Genomic DNA, 20,522 nt, shown 5'->3' on the forward strand with positions numbered 1-20,522 from the left:
GAACATGAATTTGACCAGCTGAAGAGGAGAGTAAAGGCAGAAACTCCCCAAAACAAGCAACAATTGGAATTGGCTGCATTAAAGGCTGGGAAAAGTATTTCAAAGGATGAGACCAAGAGTCTGGAGATGTCTATGGGTCACATCCCTACTGCTGTGATTGTGTGCAAGGAATCTGCAACTAAATAATAGCTTTTAATTTTTTATATCTGCCTTATGTTCAACTGTCCCAATACTTATGCTCACATCAATGAGTGGGATGAACTCTAAAAGTGTTATTCTCTTTATTTGGTAAAACATGTATGTGTTAAAACGGCTAATAATAAAATGTGACATTCTGTAGTTTTGTTCTTTTGATCATATTTGTAAATGTCTTGACTCCACAGCCAACAAAGCAATTTTGTCTTTACTGTTCCAATACTTATGGAGGGCACTGTGTGTGTGTACACACACACACGCCTCAAAAAATTAGAATATCATGAAAAATGTCAATATTTTTTGTCACTCATTTCAGAAAGTGAAACCCATATATTATATAGACTCATTACACAGAGTGAAATATTTCAAGCCTTTATTTCTTGAAATTTTGATAATTATGGCTTACAGATAAGGAAAACACAAAATTCAGTGTCTCAGAAAATTAGAATATTACATAAGATCAATAAAAAAGGATATTTTAAACAGAAATGTCAGGTTTCTGAAAAGTATGTTCATTTCTATGCACTCAATACTTGGTTGGGCCTCCTTTTGCATGAATTACTGCATCAATGCGGCGTGGCATGGAGGCAATCAGCCTGTGGCACTGCTCAGGTGTAATGGAAGCCCAGGTTGCTTTGATAGTGGCCTTCAGGTCATCTGCATTGTTGGGTCTGGAGTCTCTCATCTTCCTCTTGACAATACTCCATTGATTCTCTACGGGGTTCAGGTCAGGCGAGTTTGCTGGTCATTCAAGCGCAGTAACACCATGGTCATTGAACCAGCTTTTGGTACCTTTGGCAGTGTGGGCAGGTGCCAAGTTCTGCTGGAAAATGAAATCAGCATCTCCATAAAGCTTGTCAGCAGAAGGAAGCATGAAGTGCTCTAAAATTTCCTGGTAGATGGCTGCGTTGACTGTGGACTTCCGAAAACACAGTGGACCAACACCAGCAGATGACATGGCAGCCCAAATCATCACTTACTGGAAACTTCACACTGGACTTCAAGCAACATGGATTCTGTGCCTCTCCACTCTTCCTCCAGACTCTGGGACCTTGATGTCCAAATGAAATGCAAAATTTACTTTCATCTGAAAAGAGGACTTTGGATCACTGAGCAACAGTCCAGTTCTTTTTCTCCACTGCCCAGGTAAGACGCTTCTGACGTTGTCTCTGGTTCAGAAGTGGCTTGGTAGCCCTTTTACTGAAGACATCTGAGCGTGGTGACTCTTGATGCACTCACTCCAGCTTCAGTCCACTCCTTGTGAAGCTCTGCTAAGTGTTTGAATCAGCTTTGCTTGACAATATTCTCAAGTTTGCGGTCATCCCTGTTGCTTGTGCACATTTTCCTATCCAATTTCTTCCTTCCAGTCAACGTTGCCTTTAATATGCTTTGATACAGCACTCTGTGAACAGTCACACCTTTCAGTAATGACCTTCTGTGACTTACCCTCTTTGTGGAAGGTGTCAATGATTGTCTTCTGGACCACTGCCAAGTCAGCAGTGTTCCCCATTACTGTGGTTTCAAAGAACAAGAGATACCCAGAATTTATACTGTAGGGATGGTCATTTATTGAAACTCAAATGTAAATATTCTAATATTTTGAGATACTGATTTTTTACTTTCATGAGCTGTAAGCTCTAATCATCAAAATTAAAACAAAAAAACTTTTGAAATGTTTTACTTTACATGTAATGAATCTAAAATATATGAAAGTTTCACTTTTCCCCTTATGAATGGTTTTGTGGTCCAGGGTCACAAATATGGATAAAAAAAATACAAACTAAATAAATTGTAAAAAAAAAATATATATATATATATATATATATATATATATATATATATATATATATATATATATATATATATATAAACTTTTACACCAACACTAATTAAAAGTACACTAAAATGAAAACAAAACTTATAAACACAGTGAAATTTTCTGTAAGTACAATAATCCTGTTCAGTGAACACAAAGTCTGCTACTGGATTGATGTTCCCAGACGCAAGCAGACGAAGCACTTAACGTCTGCTCGTCCTCCTCGGAGTCTCTCGCTGAGAGAAACGGCATTAGAAAGCTTTCCGCTCCATTACTTTCATCTGCTCCCACATCCGCCACCGACCCTGCGTCAGGCTACGGTTATAATAGCGTTCCGTGCCACGATGGCTGTGTGTGTCTGTCTGAGGACCTGTGACTGCACTTCCTGACCTGCAGGTGGTGTGGTCAACTAGGCTCCAGGCCAACCGCCACACGCTGTTTTCAACTGACCACAGCAACACACACTCAGATGTGTTCACAAGTAAACACGCAGGGCTCTGAACACACAAACACAGACGAAGACTGTGGGTGACCAGCAGTCACCTGTGAGGGGACGGAAGGCAGGGTGGTGTTTGAGGTGGGTGGAAAGAGGAGGAACTGCAGGGATAACAGTCTGCTTTTACAGCTAAAATAAACATCTGACTGCCATGTCTGGTCCCAAAGCTCACAAGTGTCTGACTACAAATGCTGTTATGGTCACTGTGTAATTGGAAAAAAAACTCAAGAGCGGAGAGAGAAAAAAAAAAAACATCCTTGGGTTGATGGAATGGATCAAAACAAAAATGTTCGAACTCATTCAATGAGTGCTAAAGCAGTTAACACATCAGCTGTACTCAGACAGAGCTACAAATAAGATGTACGCTGTAGGAGTGACCTGTGTGCATGTTTTTAATTCCTGATTTATAGATGGCAACACTTCCAGTACTGCAGTTAAACAAAAATACATAAAGGTGTACAATGTGTGCAAAGGTGTACAGAAGACTGTTTAATGCTGCACAGCAATGTTACTATAGTTAACTAAATCTAAAACCATGAAACTAATTTTTTTACATGAAATAAAATAAATTTTAACTGAAAAATCAAATTCTCATTTTCATTTACATTTACATAATTTCTCATGTTCATTTATTTTATCTTGATGTACTAAAATAACTAAAACTGACAAAATTAAACCATAGATAGACTAATGAAAATATAGACTAAAGCAAAATCTGATAAAAGTGACAAACAACAAAATTACTACAATTTTAACTAAAATTAAAATGAAAACAGAAAAAAACAAAAAACAAACCAAAAAAAACGAATTAATGCAAACTATAAAAAAAAAAATCAGTGATATTAAAATAACCCCGCTGCACAGAAAAATTACAAATGCAGAAACAAATATAAATAATAATATATAACAATATTTTAATGATTTGAGTAGACAGTATGAATTAATTGTATTGGGTTTATAAAATATAAACCATTGTATAACATTTATAAATAAATATATATAAAAGTTAATAAATATAATATTTAATTGATATATAACATCATGAATTATAAAATTGAGGTAGGAATGGCGGTATACTCCTCTACAGGAATTTTCAAGTGAAAAAACATTTGAAAAATAATATAAGGTGGGACTTGATTGCATCTTGCATTTAACAGGATTTTACTGGTTTTTGTTGAACTTTTATATTAATGGTTAATATTACTGTTCCCCATCTGTGTGGCTGATTGATACAAGGCCTACATTTTGCTCAAAGATTATAAGATAGCTGTAATGCATCCATTGTGATTTCATATTGACTTCAACAACAGTTTGCCCCTTTCCTGGTGAAAAAAAAAAATCTACACAATTTCATGTACTCACCACAGCTGTGACATCAGCCACGCCAAAAGCAGCTTTCTGCCTTCGCCCTGTGATGTAGCTGCAGTTCTCCTGTATCTTTTCCAGCAGCTGGCGCATCTGCTTGCAGTAATTGGCCACTTTGCATTCCTTCAAGAAGGCTTTCAGCTGAGGAGACCAACATGATGCATGAGAAACAGTAGGGAAAAGAGCAAACAAATGAAATGTCACAAAAATTTTGTGAACACAGACTCACATGCAGGACGAATTTTTAACTATTCTCAAAGAGAAACATTAATATATCTCTAGAAACTCTCTGTACAGATTCAATTTCCAATTTTTTTTTAATTCTGCCAATGAAAGGTACAGAAGAAACGGGAGTGGATATTATAAATAAACCTGCCTGGGCCAAAAGAATAAATATTCAAAACCGGATTTTTAAACAGCAGCAAGGAAAGCTCGGTTTTGGCCAGAACAGAGGATGTGGCCAGAGTGTGTATGTGTATGTGTGTGTGTGTGTGTGTGTGTGTGTGTGTGAGAGAGAAAGAGAGAGGGCTGAAAGAAGTAATGGTGAAAGAAGCTGGCTTTTCCCCTATAGCCTGTGTGTTTGTGTGCTGTGTTAGTGTGAACATTGTGGTATATGTGTGTGCTGTGTCGCTAGGGTAAGTGTCAGGATGTGTTTGTTAAGGTGTGAGGACTAAAAGGATCCATTAAATACAACTGTTGAGCACGCTCCATAACTTTCACTTATTATGACCTGTTGGCGATGTAGTAAATGTTAGGAAGGAAAGTGATTAAGTCTAAGCTTATTCCAGAGTGAGTGAGAACAGTACCTGAACGATGGTGGGCAAAGCCAGCTCAGGGAAGCCAATGGAGCAGGCCTGTGTGTGGAAGTACTCCAGAATGAGGTCATACAACTGCTCCACTAGACCATCCTGAAACAGTGAAAACACATAAACATTCACTAATCAACACATAGGATGCATTCATGGACCAGAAACATACCATGTGAACAGGGAGCAGACGATGAGTTACCTTCAAATTTCTACACCATAGAACTTCATGTGTTAATGATTTCAGGGAAATTGATATTAATATGTGACCCTGGACCACAAAACAATTCATAAGTGTCAATTTTTCAAAATTTTCATCATCTGAAAGCTGAATAAATAAGCTTTCCATTGATGTATGGTTTGTTAGGACAATATTTGGCTGAGATACAACTATTTGAAAATCTGGAATCTGAGGATGCAAAAAAATATAAATATTGAGAAAATCGCCTTTAAAGTTGTCCAAATGAAGTTCTTAGCAATGCATATTACTAATAAAAAATGAAGTTTTGATATATTTACAGAGGGAAATTTACAAAATATCTTCATGGAACATGATCTTTACTTAATGTCCTAATGATTTTTGGCATAAAAGGATACAATTTGTATTTTTGGCTATTGCTACAAATATATCCCAGTGACTTAAGACTGGTTTTGTGGTTCAGGGTCACATATATTGAATTTAGTCTTTAAACTGTTATAACCACACAGATTTGCATTTTTCTACTGATGTCTTTGACCACTGCGCTCATGTCTTCTGCAGTGCTTCTCACATGACCAGGGCTGTCCTTTGCTGACGCGGGGCCTGGTGCGAGGTAGGATAGGAAGCAGGGTCCCCTTGAACAGTTTAAGCTAGCATCCCCTATAGCCTGTCTTGCTTGCAATGTAACACGTACCTGCGTTGCGAAATGCGGTCTGACATTAGACTGGAGTAGCTAGTACTGTCTACGTTCACATAACACATAACATAGAATTAGTTTCAGGCTTTCAACAGCATCTGTTTATGCTCATTTTTAATGGTTGGATTTGGATTTAAAGGAGTGAACATGAACAGCCTTTTTTATTATTTTGTACTTTTCTCTGAAGTCTACTTATGTTATTAATGATACTATATCAAACGATCTGTTTAACAGACAAAGCAATAGTGACAACACAAAAACAGTTACTCACATTTGTGTGTTGACATTACTGCCAGATCTAATCTAGTCAGCACAGCATCGTCTTTTAGTTTCAGTTTTTCTGAAAATCCCAATTGTATTTGTTTGTAAACGAATTTGCGGTAAAATAAAGTAAACAAAGGACAGAGTTCTTACTGACGTTTTCTGAAACTTCCTAATTTTGGTTTCAGAAGGAAGGCAATGCAAAGACGTGTTGTGTTTTTCAACAACTTGGCACTGCACAATCTTGTTGTCTTCGGAGCAACTTTATCGTTTGGTTTCTGCACAGACCTGCGCGTTCACCTCTTTCGTTATTCACACTGCATGTGCGGATCAGTGGGGCTAAAGAGACAGTGATGTCAATCTTCTTCTGCAGAGGTGGTGTTTAGCCACACTTTTACGTGATAGAGCGGTACATTCCACAACCTGTCATTTTGGAAGATTGGATTCAATATAAGCTGTTTTTAGACTAACGAGAACGTTTTGACTTTGAAACTTGGAGAATGTTTTTAATAGTACAATATGTCAAAAGATCAAAAGGAATTTTGCTTTATCAGTTCATGATTTCTTTCACTTTTAGACAAACATCTTTGTTCAGGGTTCGGAACTGTAATCACTGTATTTTCAGGAACATTGGGTTTTAGTCGAGTAAAAAACTAACTTTTATTACACAGGGCAACAGGCAGTGGTATTTTCAACAGTTTGATGTTTTCTAATGTTTACCAATCCAGCATTTATATAATCAAAAATACAGTTAAATGGTAATATCGTAAAATATTACAATTTAAAATGTCCATTTTAATATATTTTAAAGTGTAATTTATCAGAATTTATCTCAAATATAAATCTTTTATTTATAAGATTGTTTATTGAATGTCTTCAGTCACCTTTAATCAATTTAATGCACCCTTTCTTAATAAAAGTATTAATTTCTATCAACAAAAAAAATCTTAATGACCCAAATCTTTGTACGGTAGTGTAAATGCAATCCATTTTAATGGATAACTTAAAAACGTCTCAAGTTGGAGACATACTGGTGGCGTTTACAGATGGGAGGCATGAATGTCAAAAACTCTTGTGTCTATCTAACACAAAAATAAAAAATAAAACCCAGTCCCAGTAGCACTAATGTCCATTACAAATGACACCTGTTCCTGAGGTAACATACATGGAAAAAACAGCAGTCAATCAGTTTATGCCCTACAAAGAAATGGCTGCCCTGCCCCCCACAGAGTATTCACATCTCTACTCAACACCTGGCATACAAGCATTCAAACTAATCCTGACCCGGTTTAGTGCAGGGATCGGACCTAAATCCTCTGCCCTACCTAAAATTCACTGCCGCAGCCTTCGCAAACGCATTCCTCCACAATGGAAATGGGAAAACCCTGCTCGTAACTGCCCTTACTAGTCAGGAAATATTTAAGATTTAGTAAGTCAGACAGAGATCCTAGACAGCAAGGGTGGAGCGGCGTCTCGGGGGGCCTGTGGCTGTGGTGACTTGGCCTGGGTGAACATACTGGAAAGCTTCCCCGTGCCAACCAGGAGAACAGGATAATCCCTGCAGCTTGTGTGGCAATCCTCTTGGCAGCGACACGGCGTGCGGCGCTTTAGCCTGTGTAGCAGCGTGTTTGGGCTTTCATCTCCTAACCTCCATCTAGTTACAGCCAGTCAGCATGAAGACAGGCTCCTGGCCCAGGAGGAGGGCTGATCCTTTATCTGATGCATTTAAGTGATTGTCTTGTGTTTCATTTTAATATGACTCTTTGCTCATTATTTTGGATTTGCACTACTGGTCAAAAGTTTGGGGTCAGTAAGTTTTTTTTTTTTAAAGAAATAATACTTCTATTCAGAGAGGACTCATAAAATTGATCAACAGTTACAGTAAAATATTTCTAATGTTATATATTATATTCATCAAAGAATCCTGAAAATGTTTTCTACAAAAAAGCAGCACCACTGTTTTCAACGTCTGTAGTAATAATAAGTAGTAATAATGTAACAATAATGTTTCTTGAGCAGCAAATCAGCATAGAATGATTTCTGAAGCATCTTGTGACACTGAAGACTGGAGTAAAAGGCTGCTGAAAATTCAGGTTTGCAATCACAAGAATAAATTACATTTTAAAATATATTCGAATAGAATATATGTAGTTATTTTGAATTGTAATACATCAAAATATTTCTTATCAAATTTTTTTAATCAAATACATGCAACCTAGGTGAGATTAATAGACTTAACATTAAAAATGTAGTATACCTTATAAAAAATATAAATCAACAATAAAAGTTCAATCATGCTCCAAAACAGTTTGATGGTGACAAAAAAAAGTGAGCAAAAAATAGAAATAATATTATATAGAGTATATATACAGTCATAGCCAAAATTATCGGCACCCTTGGTAAATATATCAAAGGCGGCTGGGAAAATTAATCTGCATTGTTAATCCTTTTGATCTTTTATTAAAATATTTTTTTATTCTAACCTTTCATTGGATAATAAGAATTTAAAATGGGGGAAATATCATTATGAAATAAATGTTTTTCTCTAATACACATTGGCCACAATTAACGGCACCCTTTTATTCAATACTTTTTGAAACCTCCATTTGCCAGTTTAACAGCTCTAAATTTTCTCCTATAATGCCTGATGATGTTAGAGAACACCTGACAAGAGATCAGAGACCATTCCTTCATCCAGATTCTCTCCAGACCCTTTAGATTCACAGCTCCATGACGGTGCTTCTTCTCTTCAGTTCACCTCACTCATTTTCTACAGGGTTCAAGTGACCTATTTTTGTGTTGTTTTTGAGGTTTGTGTTTGGATTATTGTACGGTTGGAAGATCCAAACATGGCCCATTATAAGATTTCTAACAGGATTTCTAACAGAGTCAGTCACTTGATTTTTTTATCTGTTGGTATTTGATAGAATCCATGATGCCATGTGTCTAAACAAGATGTCCAGGACCTCCAGCAGAAATAAAGGCCCACAACATTAAAAATACAGCAGTATATTTCATTGTGCACAAGGGGTACTTTTTATCCCTGTGAAAAGCTCATTTTTTAGTTTCATCTGACCATAAAAGCCAGTGCCATTTGAAGTTCCAGTCGTGTCTGATAACTGAATATGCTGGAGCTTGTTTATGGATGAGCTAGGAGAATTTTTCTTGAAACCCTCACAAATAACATGTGGTGATGTAGGTGCTGTTTGACATTTTTTTTTTTTTTTTTTAAGGTTTTCTGACCCCGAGACTCAACTATTTTCTGCAATTCTCCAGCTGTGGTCCTTGGAGAGTATTAAGCCACTCAAACTCTCCTTCTCATCGTGCATTAGGACGATATAGACACACATCCTCTTCCAGGCAGATTCGTAATATTTTATGTTGATTGGAAATTCTTAATTATTGCCCTGATGGTGGAAATGGGAATTTTCACTGCTCTAGCTCTTTTCTTAAAGCCACTTCACTAATTTGTGAAGCTCAATTATCTTTTGCTGCACATCAGAAATATATTCTTTGGTTTTTCTCATTGTGATGGATGATTAAGGGTATTTGGACTTTGTTTTCCCTCCCATTTATATTTCTGTGAAACAGGAAGCCATGGCTGGATAATTTCATGTTCATAATCACCCTGGAGTGCTCAAAATTGTGAATATGAATGGGAATTATACTTCTGAGATATTTTACTCATAAGAATTTCTAGGGGTGCCCTAACAGTAATTGTGTCCAACGTGTATTTGAGAAAAACATTTATTTCATAATGATATTTCCCCTCATTTTAAATTCTTATCATCCAATGAAAGATTAGATTTTTGTGAATTTTTTAAATAAAAGATCAAAAGGATTAACAATGCAGATTCATTTTCACAGACCTCTTTGATCATATTTACCAAGGGTGCCGATATTTTTGGCCATGACTGTATATCTGTATATATATATATATATATATATATATATATATATATATATATATTAGGGCCGTCAACGTTAACGCATGTGATTAATCTAAAAATTTTAACGCGTTAATATTTTTTTAACGCAAATTAATCGTTTGATAAGGTTTGACCCCAACTTTTTGCCGTCATTGCAGCGCGGAAGGAAATCATGTCCTGCGTCCCAATGTGCGCACTATCCATCCTAAATTCTATGTGATATTAGTAATTTTCAATACTATTTAGGGCAGATAGGGTGTATAGTATGCACATTGGGACGCAGGGATTGTGTGATTATAAGGTGCCGGGCTAGACAACAGTGAAGTGAACGCGGAGAGAGAGAGCGAGTGTGTCCGAGAGAGAGAGAGAGAGAGAGAGAGCGAGAGAGAGAGAGAGAGAGAGAGAGAGAGAGCGAGAGAGAGAGAGAGAGAGAGAGAGAGAGAGAGAGACATTGCGCGAGAAATATGTATACTCATATGTGATATAAGGGTACAGCGAACCAGTGTTGCCAGGGTCGCGGTTTTCCCGCACAATTGGGCTATTTTGAAAGTACAGTCGCGGGAAAAATTACAGAGCCATGGGTTGTGGTTTTTTGGGCTACTTTTATAATGTACCGCGGCCGCTCAAAATATATACATGTGATCGCAAAAGGAAGTTATTGCAAACACTCGATGGTGGTTTAAAGTGAGTTCTGAGTAAAAGTGTACTATTAATCTCATTAATTGCCTTATGTAGCATGATGCTAATGTTAGCTCTAACGCACCTGCAGAACAGATCCAATTCTTCTTCATAATGCATTTTGTCATAATACTTCATGTAAGAAAATGTTTTGTTGTTATTCATTTAGAAATACTTTTGATAATAGTTGGGTAAATGTGTACTGGGATTGAAGCGATGTGGCTTGGTAAATGTTTTATTGCCAGTATAAAGGCTGATAATGGCTGAATTAAAACAAAAGAATAATAAGGATTATGTCTCATACCTGGCGGAGGTGTGAAAGGTTATGTTTCCTTTAACTAGTTTGTCATGCATTTCTTTATTTCAACACATTTACAGGTAAATCCTAGTATTGTCCAGGACTGTGATTAACGCGATTACATTTTTTAATCGATTGACAGCACTAATAAATAAATAAATAAATATATATATATATATATATATATATATAAAAATAAATGTTTAAGTTTTGTTAAATTTTTCAATTTCACTTTTTAAATTACTGGCCAACTGATTAATTGATTAACAAATTATACATAGTCACTTTTCTCATGAACTTCCATGAAAGCACCAAGAAAAGCAAGTATGAAAGTAAAGATTTTTTTTAGAGAAAATTTGTAATATTTTAGTCAGTTTCTGACAAAGCTATCATACAACTTCAGAAGAATGAAGGAATAAAGTCCACATGCTTTTAGAAAATTACATTTTTGGGTGCACTATCCCTTTAAAGTATTAAACGCATTAAATAGTTTTCAATTAACCACATGTTAACACATTAATTCTGACAGGCTTAGTATACATACGTAGTCATAAACTGAAAGAACATGAAGAATTCATGAAGGTCTGAAACTCAAAGTAGTACAGGATGTGTCACCTTATAAGCCTTCTCTTGGAGATTGGTCTTGCTGAGTTTGAGGATCACTGCAAAATTGATGGGCTTTATACTCATGCGGCCTGGTTTCTTATTGAAGTCTTCCTGTTGCAGGATCTGAGGAGCAGAGTGAACAAACAGATACATCAGAGCATCGCACCACAGACATGCATGCACAGAAAAACACAAATAAAACAAGACTAGAGCAGTAGCCCACTGATTATTCAGACAAACAAAAATCGTAGAATAACTCAAGGGCTTATAGTAACTAAGTCAGGTGTACAGACAAGTGTTGGGGAAGCTTCTCTGAAACTAGCTGCCCATGCAAAAAGTCACGCAAATAGTTAAACCCTTTTTCCATCATATTGAGGCTAACTATAACACGAAACATACGGATGAACTACTTCTTCATTAACTGATCTACAGGAGTAAAATAAATATTATGAGAGAAATTATATGAATGAATGCACAAAACAATAGGTACAAGGACCTGAAGTATCTTGAAAAAAGTAGTAGTACGAGAACAAAAATAGAATCATAGTATATATGATTGTATCAAATAACTGAATCTATTTCAGGGGCCAAGGTGTATTTTTATTTTTAATAAAATAAAATCAGATGAGCAGCATTTATATGGCCCTAAAAAAAATAAGGTACAAGTTATCAAATAGGGTAACACTTAACTTCACAGACAAGTTTCCACTAAATACAGACTTTTCACTAAATAAATCTAGGTACAACCTAATTTACATAACCAAATCAAAAACCTAGTGATAAACAGCAGCATAGCATTTAATATGAACACTTTCGTTTCAGCATCGATATCGCGATGTGCACATCCGCGATAGTCACATCGCAGGATGTGCGATTTTTAGTATACTGATCATTAATTTATACTGATTGTTTTCACGACAGTTGTCATGCCGCATCGCGCCGCCCTGCGCTGTCTATACTGGACGCAATAAAGCGACCACTGCAAATCCTATGAACTTTGTGTCAGTAGCCTAAGTCATAAAAAGAACGAGGGATTTACTCGCGGGAATTTGCCGTGTCGTGCAACATCCAGTGTAGACAGCATCACTGATTATTATGCGTTCTATAGTATTTTGTCGCGCTGTGCTTAGGTGAAGGTAAACAATTGACAAAGAAATTAGATAGTATAGGTTCACAGCAGTTTAATGTTCCTAAGGCTGTCTGTGTCATGAATGTTAATCAAACAACAAAACACAGAGAAAAATCACTTTTGTAGCTTTAACACAGATTTATTAGATTTAATTTATACAGTGAAGACTATGCAGTGTTATTTTACATTTGATTATTCAACCAGTATACCTGAATACTGTTAGACTTACTGGAAAAATATAAAGCACTTTTTATTTATTTTATATCTTTGCTCTATTATATTTGTCTATGTTTATTTTTCTATGCTGATTTACTCACCCACAAAATCACCCCAATCATTGATTTTTTTTTCCAAATAGAGCTTTTCAAGTCATCTGTTTTTTTTTTGTTTGTTTTTTTCCATAATCGCAAAATCGCAGAAATGTGAGTTTTTTTCCAATATCGTGTAGCCCTATTTGCTACAAAGAGACCTGCAAGGTCTGAAATTATAATTTAGTTTTTTTACACTACCATTCTGTTTGCGGTCAGGAGGAGGGGTGATCTTTATCCAGTCCTTTATCAGATGCATTTAAGCAGTAGTCTTTTGTTTAATTTGTCTCATTGCTCATTATTTTGGATTTATAGTACTGTTCAATAGAGATTAATAATTTTTTACAATTTTAAAGAAATTAATACCTTTTTTCAGCAAGGACTTTAAACTGATCAAAAGTGACAGTAAAACTATTTCTAATGTTACAACATTTTTTATTTCAAACAAATGCTGCTCTCTTGAACTTTCTAGAAATGTTAAGCAGCACAACTGTTTTCAACATTGATAATTATAAGAAATGCTTCTTGAGCAACAAATCAGCATATTAGAATGATTTCTGTGACACTGAACACTGGCATAACGGCTGCTTGAAAAATCATCACAGGAATAAATGATACTTTTAAGTATATTGAAACAGAAAACAGTTGTTTTAAACTGTAACAGTATCTCATAATATTGCTGTCTTTACTGTATTCTTAATCAAATGATTATTGTTGAGAATTATTGTCAAAAAAATTATTAACTGATTCATTGATTAAAATCAATCAGATTTCCCATTTATTTTGTTTATTAATTTTATTTTATATATTTTTTATAAGTTTATTAAAGCTGTAAGTGCAAAACTATGTGATCAAATACATGCAGTGTAGTAATAGTAACTTGGTGGATTTTTAATTAATATAAACATTTTTCTCATAAACCACATTTTTGCAGGCAACATATAAAGGTCCTTGCAAACTGAGTCAGAAATTTTGCGTATGTGTTTTTTCATATTCATCATCCTTGCATCAAAATGCTTGCTACGGATGCGAAGATGCAGAAAATTGGACCTGATCCGAATTTATTATGACGAATGAAAGTTTCGGAGACCGTGTGTAAACGTGATTGACACAACGTGAGGTCGTATTTATTTTTTAACAAGCGAAAATTTCTGACAAGAATTTCAGACTTGAGTGTGCAAAGACCATTAGAATGAATGCTTTTCACTATAACTAATATATATATATAAATAAAACACTACTACTTATATAATAACTACTACACTTTCTTCAGAACTAATAACTGAAAGTTGCAGTCAGCCTGCATACTTTGGTACATGGCTATGACTTCTCTCTGTGCTTCCGCATTTGAGAGCAGTTGAAAGTGCTTGACGAGGTCATCTAGAACCAGCGAGGTGCGTGTGTGTGTGTGTGCTCATGGACGGCCGGTCTGTGCAAACAACGGATGTGGTGTCGGCCTGCGGGACACAGGAGGAAGTGGTGGCGCATGGTCCCAACCTGATACGCTCAGGGGCTACTGCAACAGGAAGCTTGAAATCATAGAGCACAGATAAAGAGAGAGAGGGAGAAAGAGCGGGAAAAGAGAAAAAATAAAGAGAGAGACATGCCCTACTTCGTTACACGCCTACTTTTTAACATGAGCGCGAAAACAGGAAGTGGACTGCATCACAAATAAACACAGGGAGCAAGAAGGGGGTCGCTGGGAGTCAGTCGCCACACTGACAGAGGATGTGGTCTGCGCAACACGTTTGAGAGCTGAGTGAGAACCACAGACCTCCCTCACACACACGGACACACACGTACGCTCTTCCCCCCCAGGCTTTATCGCAGTATGGTCAGGACTGGTGGGAGATCACAGCCAAGCAGTGACCACCCCCACCCCGTCCCCCCGTCCCCATCCCTCCCTTCCGTTGGTCTCGGCTGCTGTCGCCTCCACGCTTCTATTCTCACAACAGCTGTCACCGCAGGGGCCCACGCCAGCCACACACAAACACACACATTTTGTCACCCGCCTCACACTGTGGAAAATGTTGACAGTTTGTGACCTCTACTTCTCCCAAAAACGAAAACGTGCAGCGTTCGCACACATTAGGATGCGCATTCATGCAGACCGCATACTCTGATCTCTGGTGTCTTTTATCTTTTAGTCTTTAATTCAAAGCTTGTCGACGGTTTAGGTAGCTTGTCTCGTCTTACTTTTTGGTTTTTAATTTTCCAATAGCGACTAGTTGGTGGGTTTTTGGAACGACTAATCTGTATAATTAGGCTCCACCAGACCCCAATCAGATGTGATGTTAGGGAGCGTCTGTATTGTACAAGTTCTCATGTTCAAAAAACATGAATTCTGATTCCTTTTAACAACCCATGATAGTTCTGTAATCTGAGAGATTTACAAGTTTGAGGTTTTATCCATTAAGAATCAACTGGATTGTGAAAAGTGGTTAAATGGGAGTTTCCATAAATAGCTAAACTACGGTTTAAAAGTGTGGGGTCACACTTTTACTCACGAAGACTGCTTTATTTGATTAAAAATACAGTAAAACAATAATGTTATATATATATATATATATATATATATATATATATATATATATATATATAAATAATGTATAAATGTAATTTATTCCTGTGATGGCAATGCTGAATTTTCAGAATCATTACTCAGTCTTCAGTGTCACATGACCCTTCAGAAATCATTCTAATATGTTGATTTGGTGCTCAAGAAACAATTCTTATTAACAGTGGTGCTGCACAATATTTTTGTGGAAATCAATACACATTTTTTCCAAAATTAAAAACAACAGCATTTATTTAAAGTGGATGTCTAATGCCGTTTCATGCATTCTGAGATATTTACATGGCTAAAGAGTTGGATTCTCATGCTAAACATGACCAAAGTCTCAAAAAACAAGTTGGGCGTATGATGGAGTATTTCTGCCAGAGACTCCTTCAGGGTTCGTATAAGTTTTGGAAAGTTTTTTTCCGAGTATGACCCTGTACGATGTCATAAATCGAATTCCTTAAACAGGGTCACTTATCTAGGAAGTGCACGCGCACGCATCAACCAGAGCGAGAACAAGAGCACACCCATCAACGTGTTTCATTTAGGTTACGGAAGCCGTCGGGATCTGATTCTAAATTGAATAAATATGGCTGGATCTGAGTTTTAGTCATAGTTGATTTAAGTCAATAAAGTTTTTGTTCCCGTTTTATTTATGTCGATGTCACAACCATAGACTGTAAAGAAGATGGACAACACGTCTCCACTTCTTTCTACTGTAGAAAAGTGAAGCCAAAACATTCTCGGTATGGCTGCGGTCATCTTGCGAAAATGACACCCAAGTCTGCACCAAACTCCCTCAGACCCAACTGCAAGCTCACAATCATGACACTACACCCCATTTTTATAACACCAAATAACTAATTGAAAGCAAACTTGGTAGAAAAATGAACACTTGAACATGCACCAGCATGCTAAGAACTACCTAAAATGACAGAAAACGTCTTTGGAAAAAATTTATTTGAAGTGTAATTTGATTATTTAGTTTGTCACCCGTCCATTTAGATTACATGGAGAGGGCGGGGTTTATGACCTATACTACTTCCAGTCACCTGGGGGTGATCGAAACGCTCTGGCTTCACTTTTCAAGACTTGTGCGGCACACTTGGACTGTGTTCGAAATGGCATACTTGCTTACTGCTTAGTACACAGTGTATACTGCCTACTATTTTTTAAAGAATAGTGTGTGAATCAGTATACAATAAGCAACAAATGTTTCAGAGTAGTATGCTTAATTGTTACATGACAAACACAAACATTAATTCAGCACAGCTGTGAAGGTTGTTACCTTACAAACAAATCTGATAACTATTCTTTTTTACAAAGGCTTGTTATTAAGGCTTCATACTAGTAAACAATATCGGCCAATTGAACTCATTTCATAACTGAAAAACTTTACATAGGCTATAGACTGAACTGAATGAGCGGTCTTTAACTGAACAATATTTTTGGCAGTTAAACTAAGTGGAAAAAGTGATATATTCTAGTTGCACAGTGCAAATAATGATAAATGATGTTTACACTAAAATAGCAGCATTTTCTTTAGCAACAGGTGTGTAAATAGTAGTTAGATGGCAGATATTTATACTGTAGTACATTATAAAACAGTATGCAATAACATATTGACTGTAAATTATCATACATTTTAATTGATGAACACCATTTTATTGGAACAAAAACCTACCTACAACTAAGCACACTGTCTTATTAATGAGCCGTTTAATCGCAACTTTTCAAATATTTACTTAATTTTTCATTGAAAATAAACACCTTTCTGATCTGGTATGTGATAGGAAAAGGAGTTTGACAAAAGTCAGGATCGAACTCGGGTCGCTCGCATCAACAGCACACATCTCACGTCTTTTACTCACTGAGCCACTGATTCTACAGAAAGACACGTGTCTTTTTCAGTTCTGTTAATCACATTGGAGGGCTGAGTTAATGTAAATAGCCTCTGCTAACAAATTGGTCTATTTGTTCTTAGAGTAAATACACCCCGTTTCTTTTTAGAGCTGCTTACATCGGAATTTAATTATTTTTGGTTAACTGAAACATTAATTCTATTTATATATTATATTACTGCAATATTAATATTAGTATGTAAATTCTTATTTTAACTTTTGAACAGTCGTGTATTTGGCTGTTGGTTAATGTTTTACAATAGCATTGCCTAAATAAATGTAACTGAATAAGGAGAAAAAAGAAACTACCTTAAAACTGATTAAAAATGGTGCATTTGTTACAAAAAAGAGATGAAGACAGCCAACTTCTAGCACTCTAGCAGCATAAGCACAGCATGCTAAACCCCTGCATTTCTTAATTAGTCTACTTAAAAAAAACAACAACATATATTAAAGTATAAAACCTATGCTAGTTGAACACATTAATTGACCCTTTAGTTGGTAGATTTTTCATTGGAAGAACTCTTGTAATTGTATTTCAAATGTGATGAAAGGTCAGAGCATGGAGAAGTCTTTTTATAGTTAACTATAAAAAAGCAGGGCGACCATGATGACAAACGCCGTGGGTACAGTACTCATGCCCAAACCACGTCCACCCACACAAGAACCTGTTTATTCAAGACAGCCTGGGAGACGCAAGGAGACATTAGAACAGTTGATGATGGTATGATATGCCAGTCTCACCTCTAGCAGGAAGGGCAGGGCGGGCACGTATGTCTTGGTGTTGGCAGACAGCAGAATGATCACTCTGACACAATGCAGTCGCAGAGGGTAATACCGAGAGATGGGCACAAGCCTACAAATACACACAAACACATAATGAAGCCTGACTTGATAGAGATGAACTGAAAACAGTAGATAAAGTGTATTTTTTAGCATAATTTTTTTAATATCCGAATTTATATTTTGTTAGGTCTTCACTTTTGCAGGCAGAAAAGTAATGCGATATTCAGAGCTGAAGTTCTGAGCTCAAATCGACACACTAAGAATTGTACATTTAAATGTGGTTAATGGCGCCACTTGCTGGTAAAAACACTGTCAAGACAGTAACTCAATGGCATTAACAGAGTGGCTCACCCCCCAAAAAATTTAATTGTGATTTTTCTGATAACAAATTATGATAGCGATTTAAAATGTGCTTGTTTGTAGGGCTGCACAATTTTTGTGCAAATTATACACCTGGCTACAAAATAATAATAATAATTACTATTATTACTACTACTACTACTAAATAAACAATTAAAAATTACTAAAAAATAAAATAAACATTACTATTGTAATATTCACTGTAAATTAGTACTTGAGAGAAAAATAATAGTTGTACTTTAAGAACACAGTGAACTCTGAAACACGCAGTGCATATATTTGATAATCACACCAAACTATAGCAATTTCGATTTTATTTTGATTAATCATGCAGGCCTACATTAACGACTCTCTCTCCAAAAATTACAAAAAAGCACCACATTGGCCCATTTGACTCCTGTAATATACTCAAAGTGGGTGAAATATCTTTTTAAAGATGCTGATTGCTGAGCAAAAATAGCAGTACGCAAAAACATCAACAAACAAAAAAAAATACAATCATTCATACTTGATGCAGCCGATGATGACTTGAGACAGTGGATAGATCAACGGCTCCAAAACTTCACTGGGGTAAATGGTGCTCAACACCCGACACCACAGATACAGACAGTGCACATACTGCCAGTTATACACGGACTGACATGTCTCCTGAGGATGCACAAAACAGAAAACCTTGAATCAAGACAAGCTGACATATATTGGACGTATTTCTTAGTTACGGAGTATATCCAAACAAGGAAAAATATATGTAAGGTTGGACTCATTTTTTTTAAATCAAGAACTGATTGGATTGTGTGTGAATGAAAGTTTGCTACAACAATGCCAAATGATTCTTAAACAGCAATTTTAAAAAATAGCTTTCTTTGGAATAACAAGCACAGGTGAATCGTTCACAATAAGATCAGGATTAAGAAAACAAATGTGGTCAAATTTATTGTCACGTTAACTTCAAATAGTTATTTATTTTTGAACATAGAAGAATACAGGTCAAGACTTCTAACTACCTTCTTCTTCAAATTAATGGCGTTCCTGAGGTGGATGGCTAGCTGACGGATATAAATAAAGGCATGCTGGTAGGACACCTGTGTGTCCAGTGAGTACATCTCAGCAAGAGTCTGCTGCATGAAATTAATCACGGGAAGAGTGTTGGGTGACGTGAACTTGCAGTTCTTAACATAGGCGATGTACATTTGCTGCAAACAGAAAACTCACTGTTAATAATGAACATCATCACTAGCATTTCTTCATATTTTATTCAGCAAGTATGAAATAGACCAAAAGTAACAGCAAAAAAAATTATATTTCATTCTTTTGAACTTTCTATTGATCAAAGAATGCTGAAAAAGTATCACTAAATCTCAAAAAGTTGTTTTCAAAACTGATAGATAGTAATGATAAATGTTTCTCAAGTACTGAATCAGCATATTAGAATGATTTCTGAAAGATCATGTAACACTGAAAAATGGAGTAATGATGATTTGCCAACACAGGATTTTTTTTTGTATCAAATAAATGCAGCCTTGGTGAGCATAAGAGGCTTTAAAAACATTTTAAAAAATGCTACCTATTTCAATATTCAACTCAGTGTTTAGTATGTGAGCATTATTTTTGTCAGCTCTTATTCTCTTGCTGTTTATGTTATTTGAGAAAACAACAATATATGACAGGAACATTTAGTGCAAATCTCATCACATGGGAAATAACCTTATGATATGTTGTAAAATCTAACTTACCTTAAGAACAGAGTTTAGATAGATTTCCTGTTTGTTTCGACAGATTTTGTTGAGAGCCAGGAAGGCAAGAACCCTCACAGTCTCCTCTCCTGTGCTCCAGTGTTTGATCAGACTCTAATGTCACAAACAAAAACACCACAGCTGTTGACCTTTTGTTGTTGTTTGATTAAAAATATCCATGTCAATGCACTGAGCACCATTTCTGTCTTTAAGTTAGTGTCATTGATTTGTGGTACGTACTTTGAGAAAGTGCCTGCATTGTTTTGGCAGACACAGGTAGTATGGTACCATCTGGTTGGCATGACGGAGAACTGCAGCTACGACTGTGGACTGGGTTAAACTGGAGAGGAGCTGAAAAGAAAAAAAACTAAATTGTATCACACGTTAACACTGGAATTC

General features: G+C 36.2%; 1 protein-coding gene across 1 annotated transcript in view; it reads right to left on the reverse strand.

Moving 5' to 3' along the window:
• LOC306859868 (nucleolar complex protein 2 homolog) overlaps positions 1-20,522 on the reverse strand; it is a 36,990-nt gene that overhangs the window by 12,118 nt on the left and 4,350 nt on the right. Inside the window, exons 8-15 of the mRNA XM_079401245.1 lie at positions 20,364-20,474; positions 20,124-20,237; positions 19,395-19,583; positions 18,899-19,038; positions 17,989-18,100; positions 11,356-11,469; positions 4,679-4,780; positions 3,870-4,013 (exon numbers count right to left, since the gene is read on the reverse strand). Of these exons, the coding sequence (XP_079257371.1) occupies positions 3,870-4,013; positions 4,679-4,780; positions 11,356-11,469; positions 17,989-18,100; positions 18,899-19,038; positions 19,395-19,583; positions 20,124-20,237; positions 20,364-20,474 (1,026 nt within the window). The remainder of the gene's footprint in view (positions 1-3,869; positions 4,014-4,678; positions 4,781-11,355; positions 11,470-17,988; positions 18,101-18,898; positions 19,039-19,394; positions 19,584-20,123; positions 20,238-20,363; positions 20,475-20,522) is intronic.

The sequence above is a fragment of the Barbus barbus genome, assembly GCF_936440315.1.
Source record: "Barbus barbus genome assembly, chromosome: 40".
Lineage (NCBI taxonomy): Eukaryota > Metazoa > Chordata > Actinopteri > Cypriniformes > Cyprinidae > Barbus > Barbus barbus.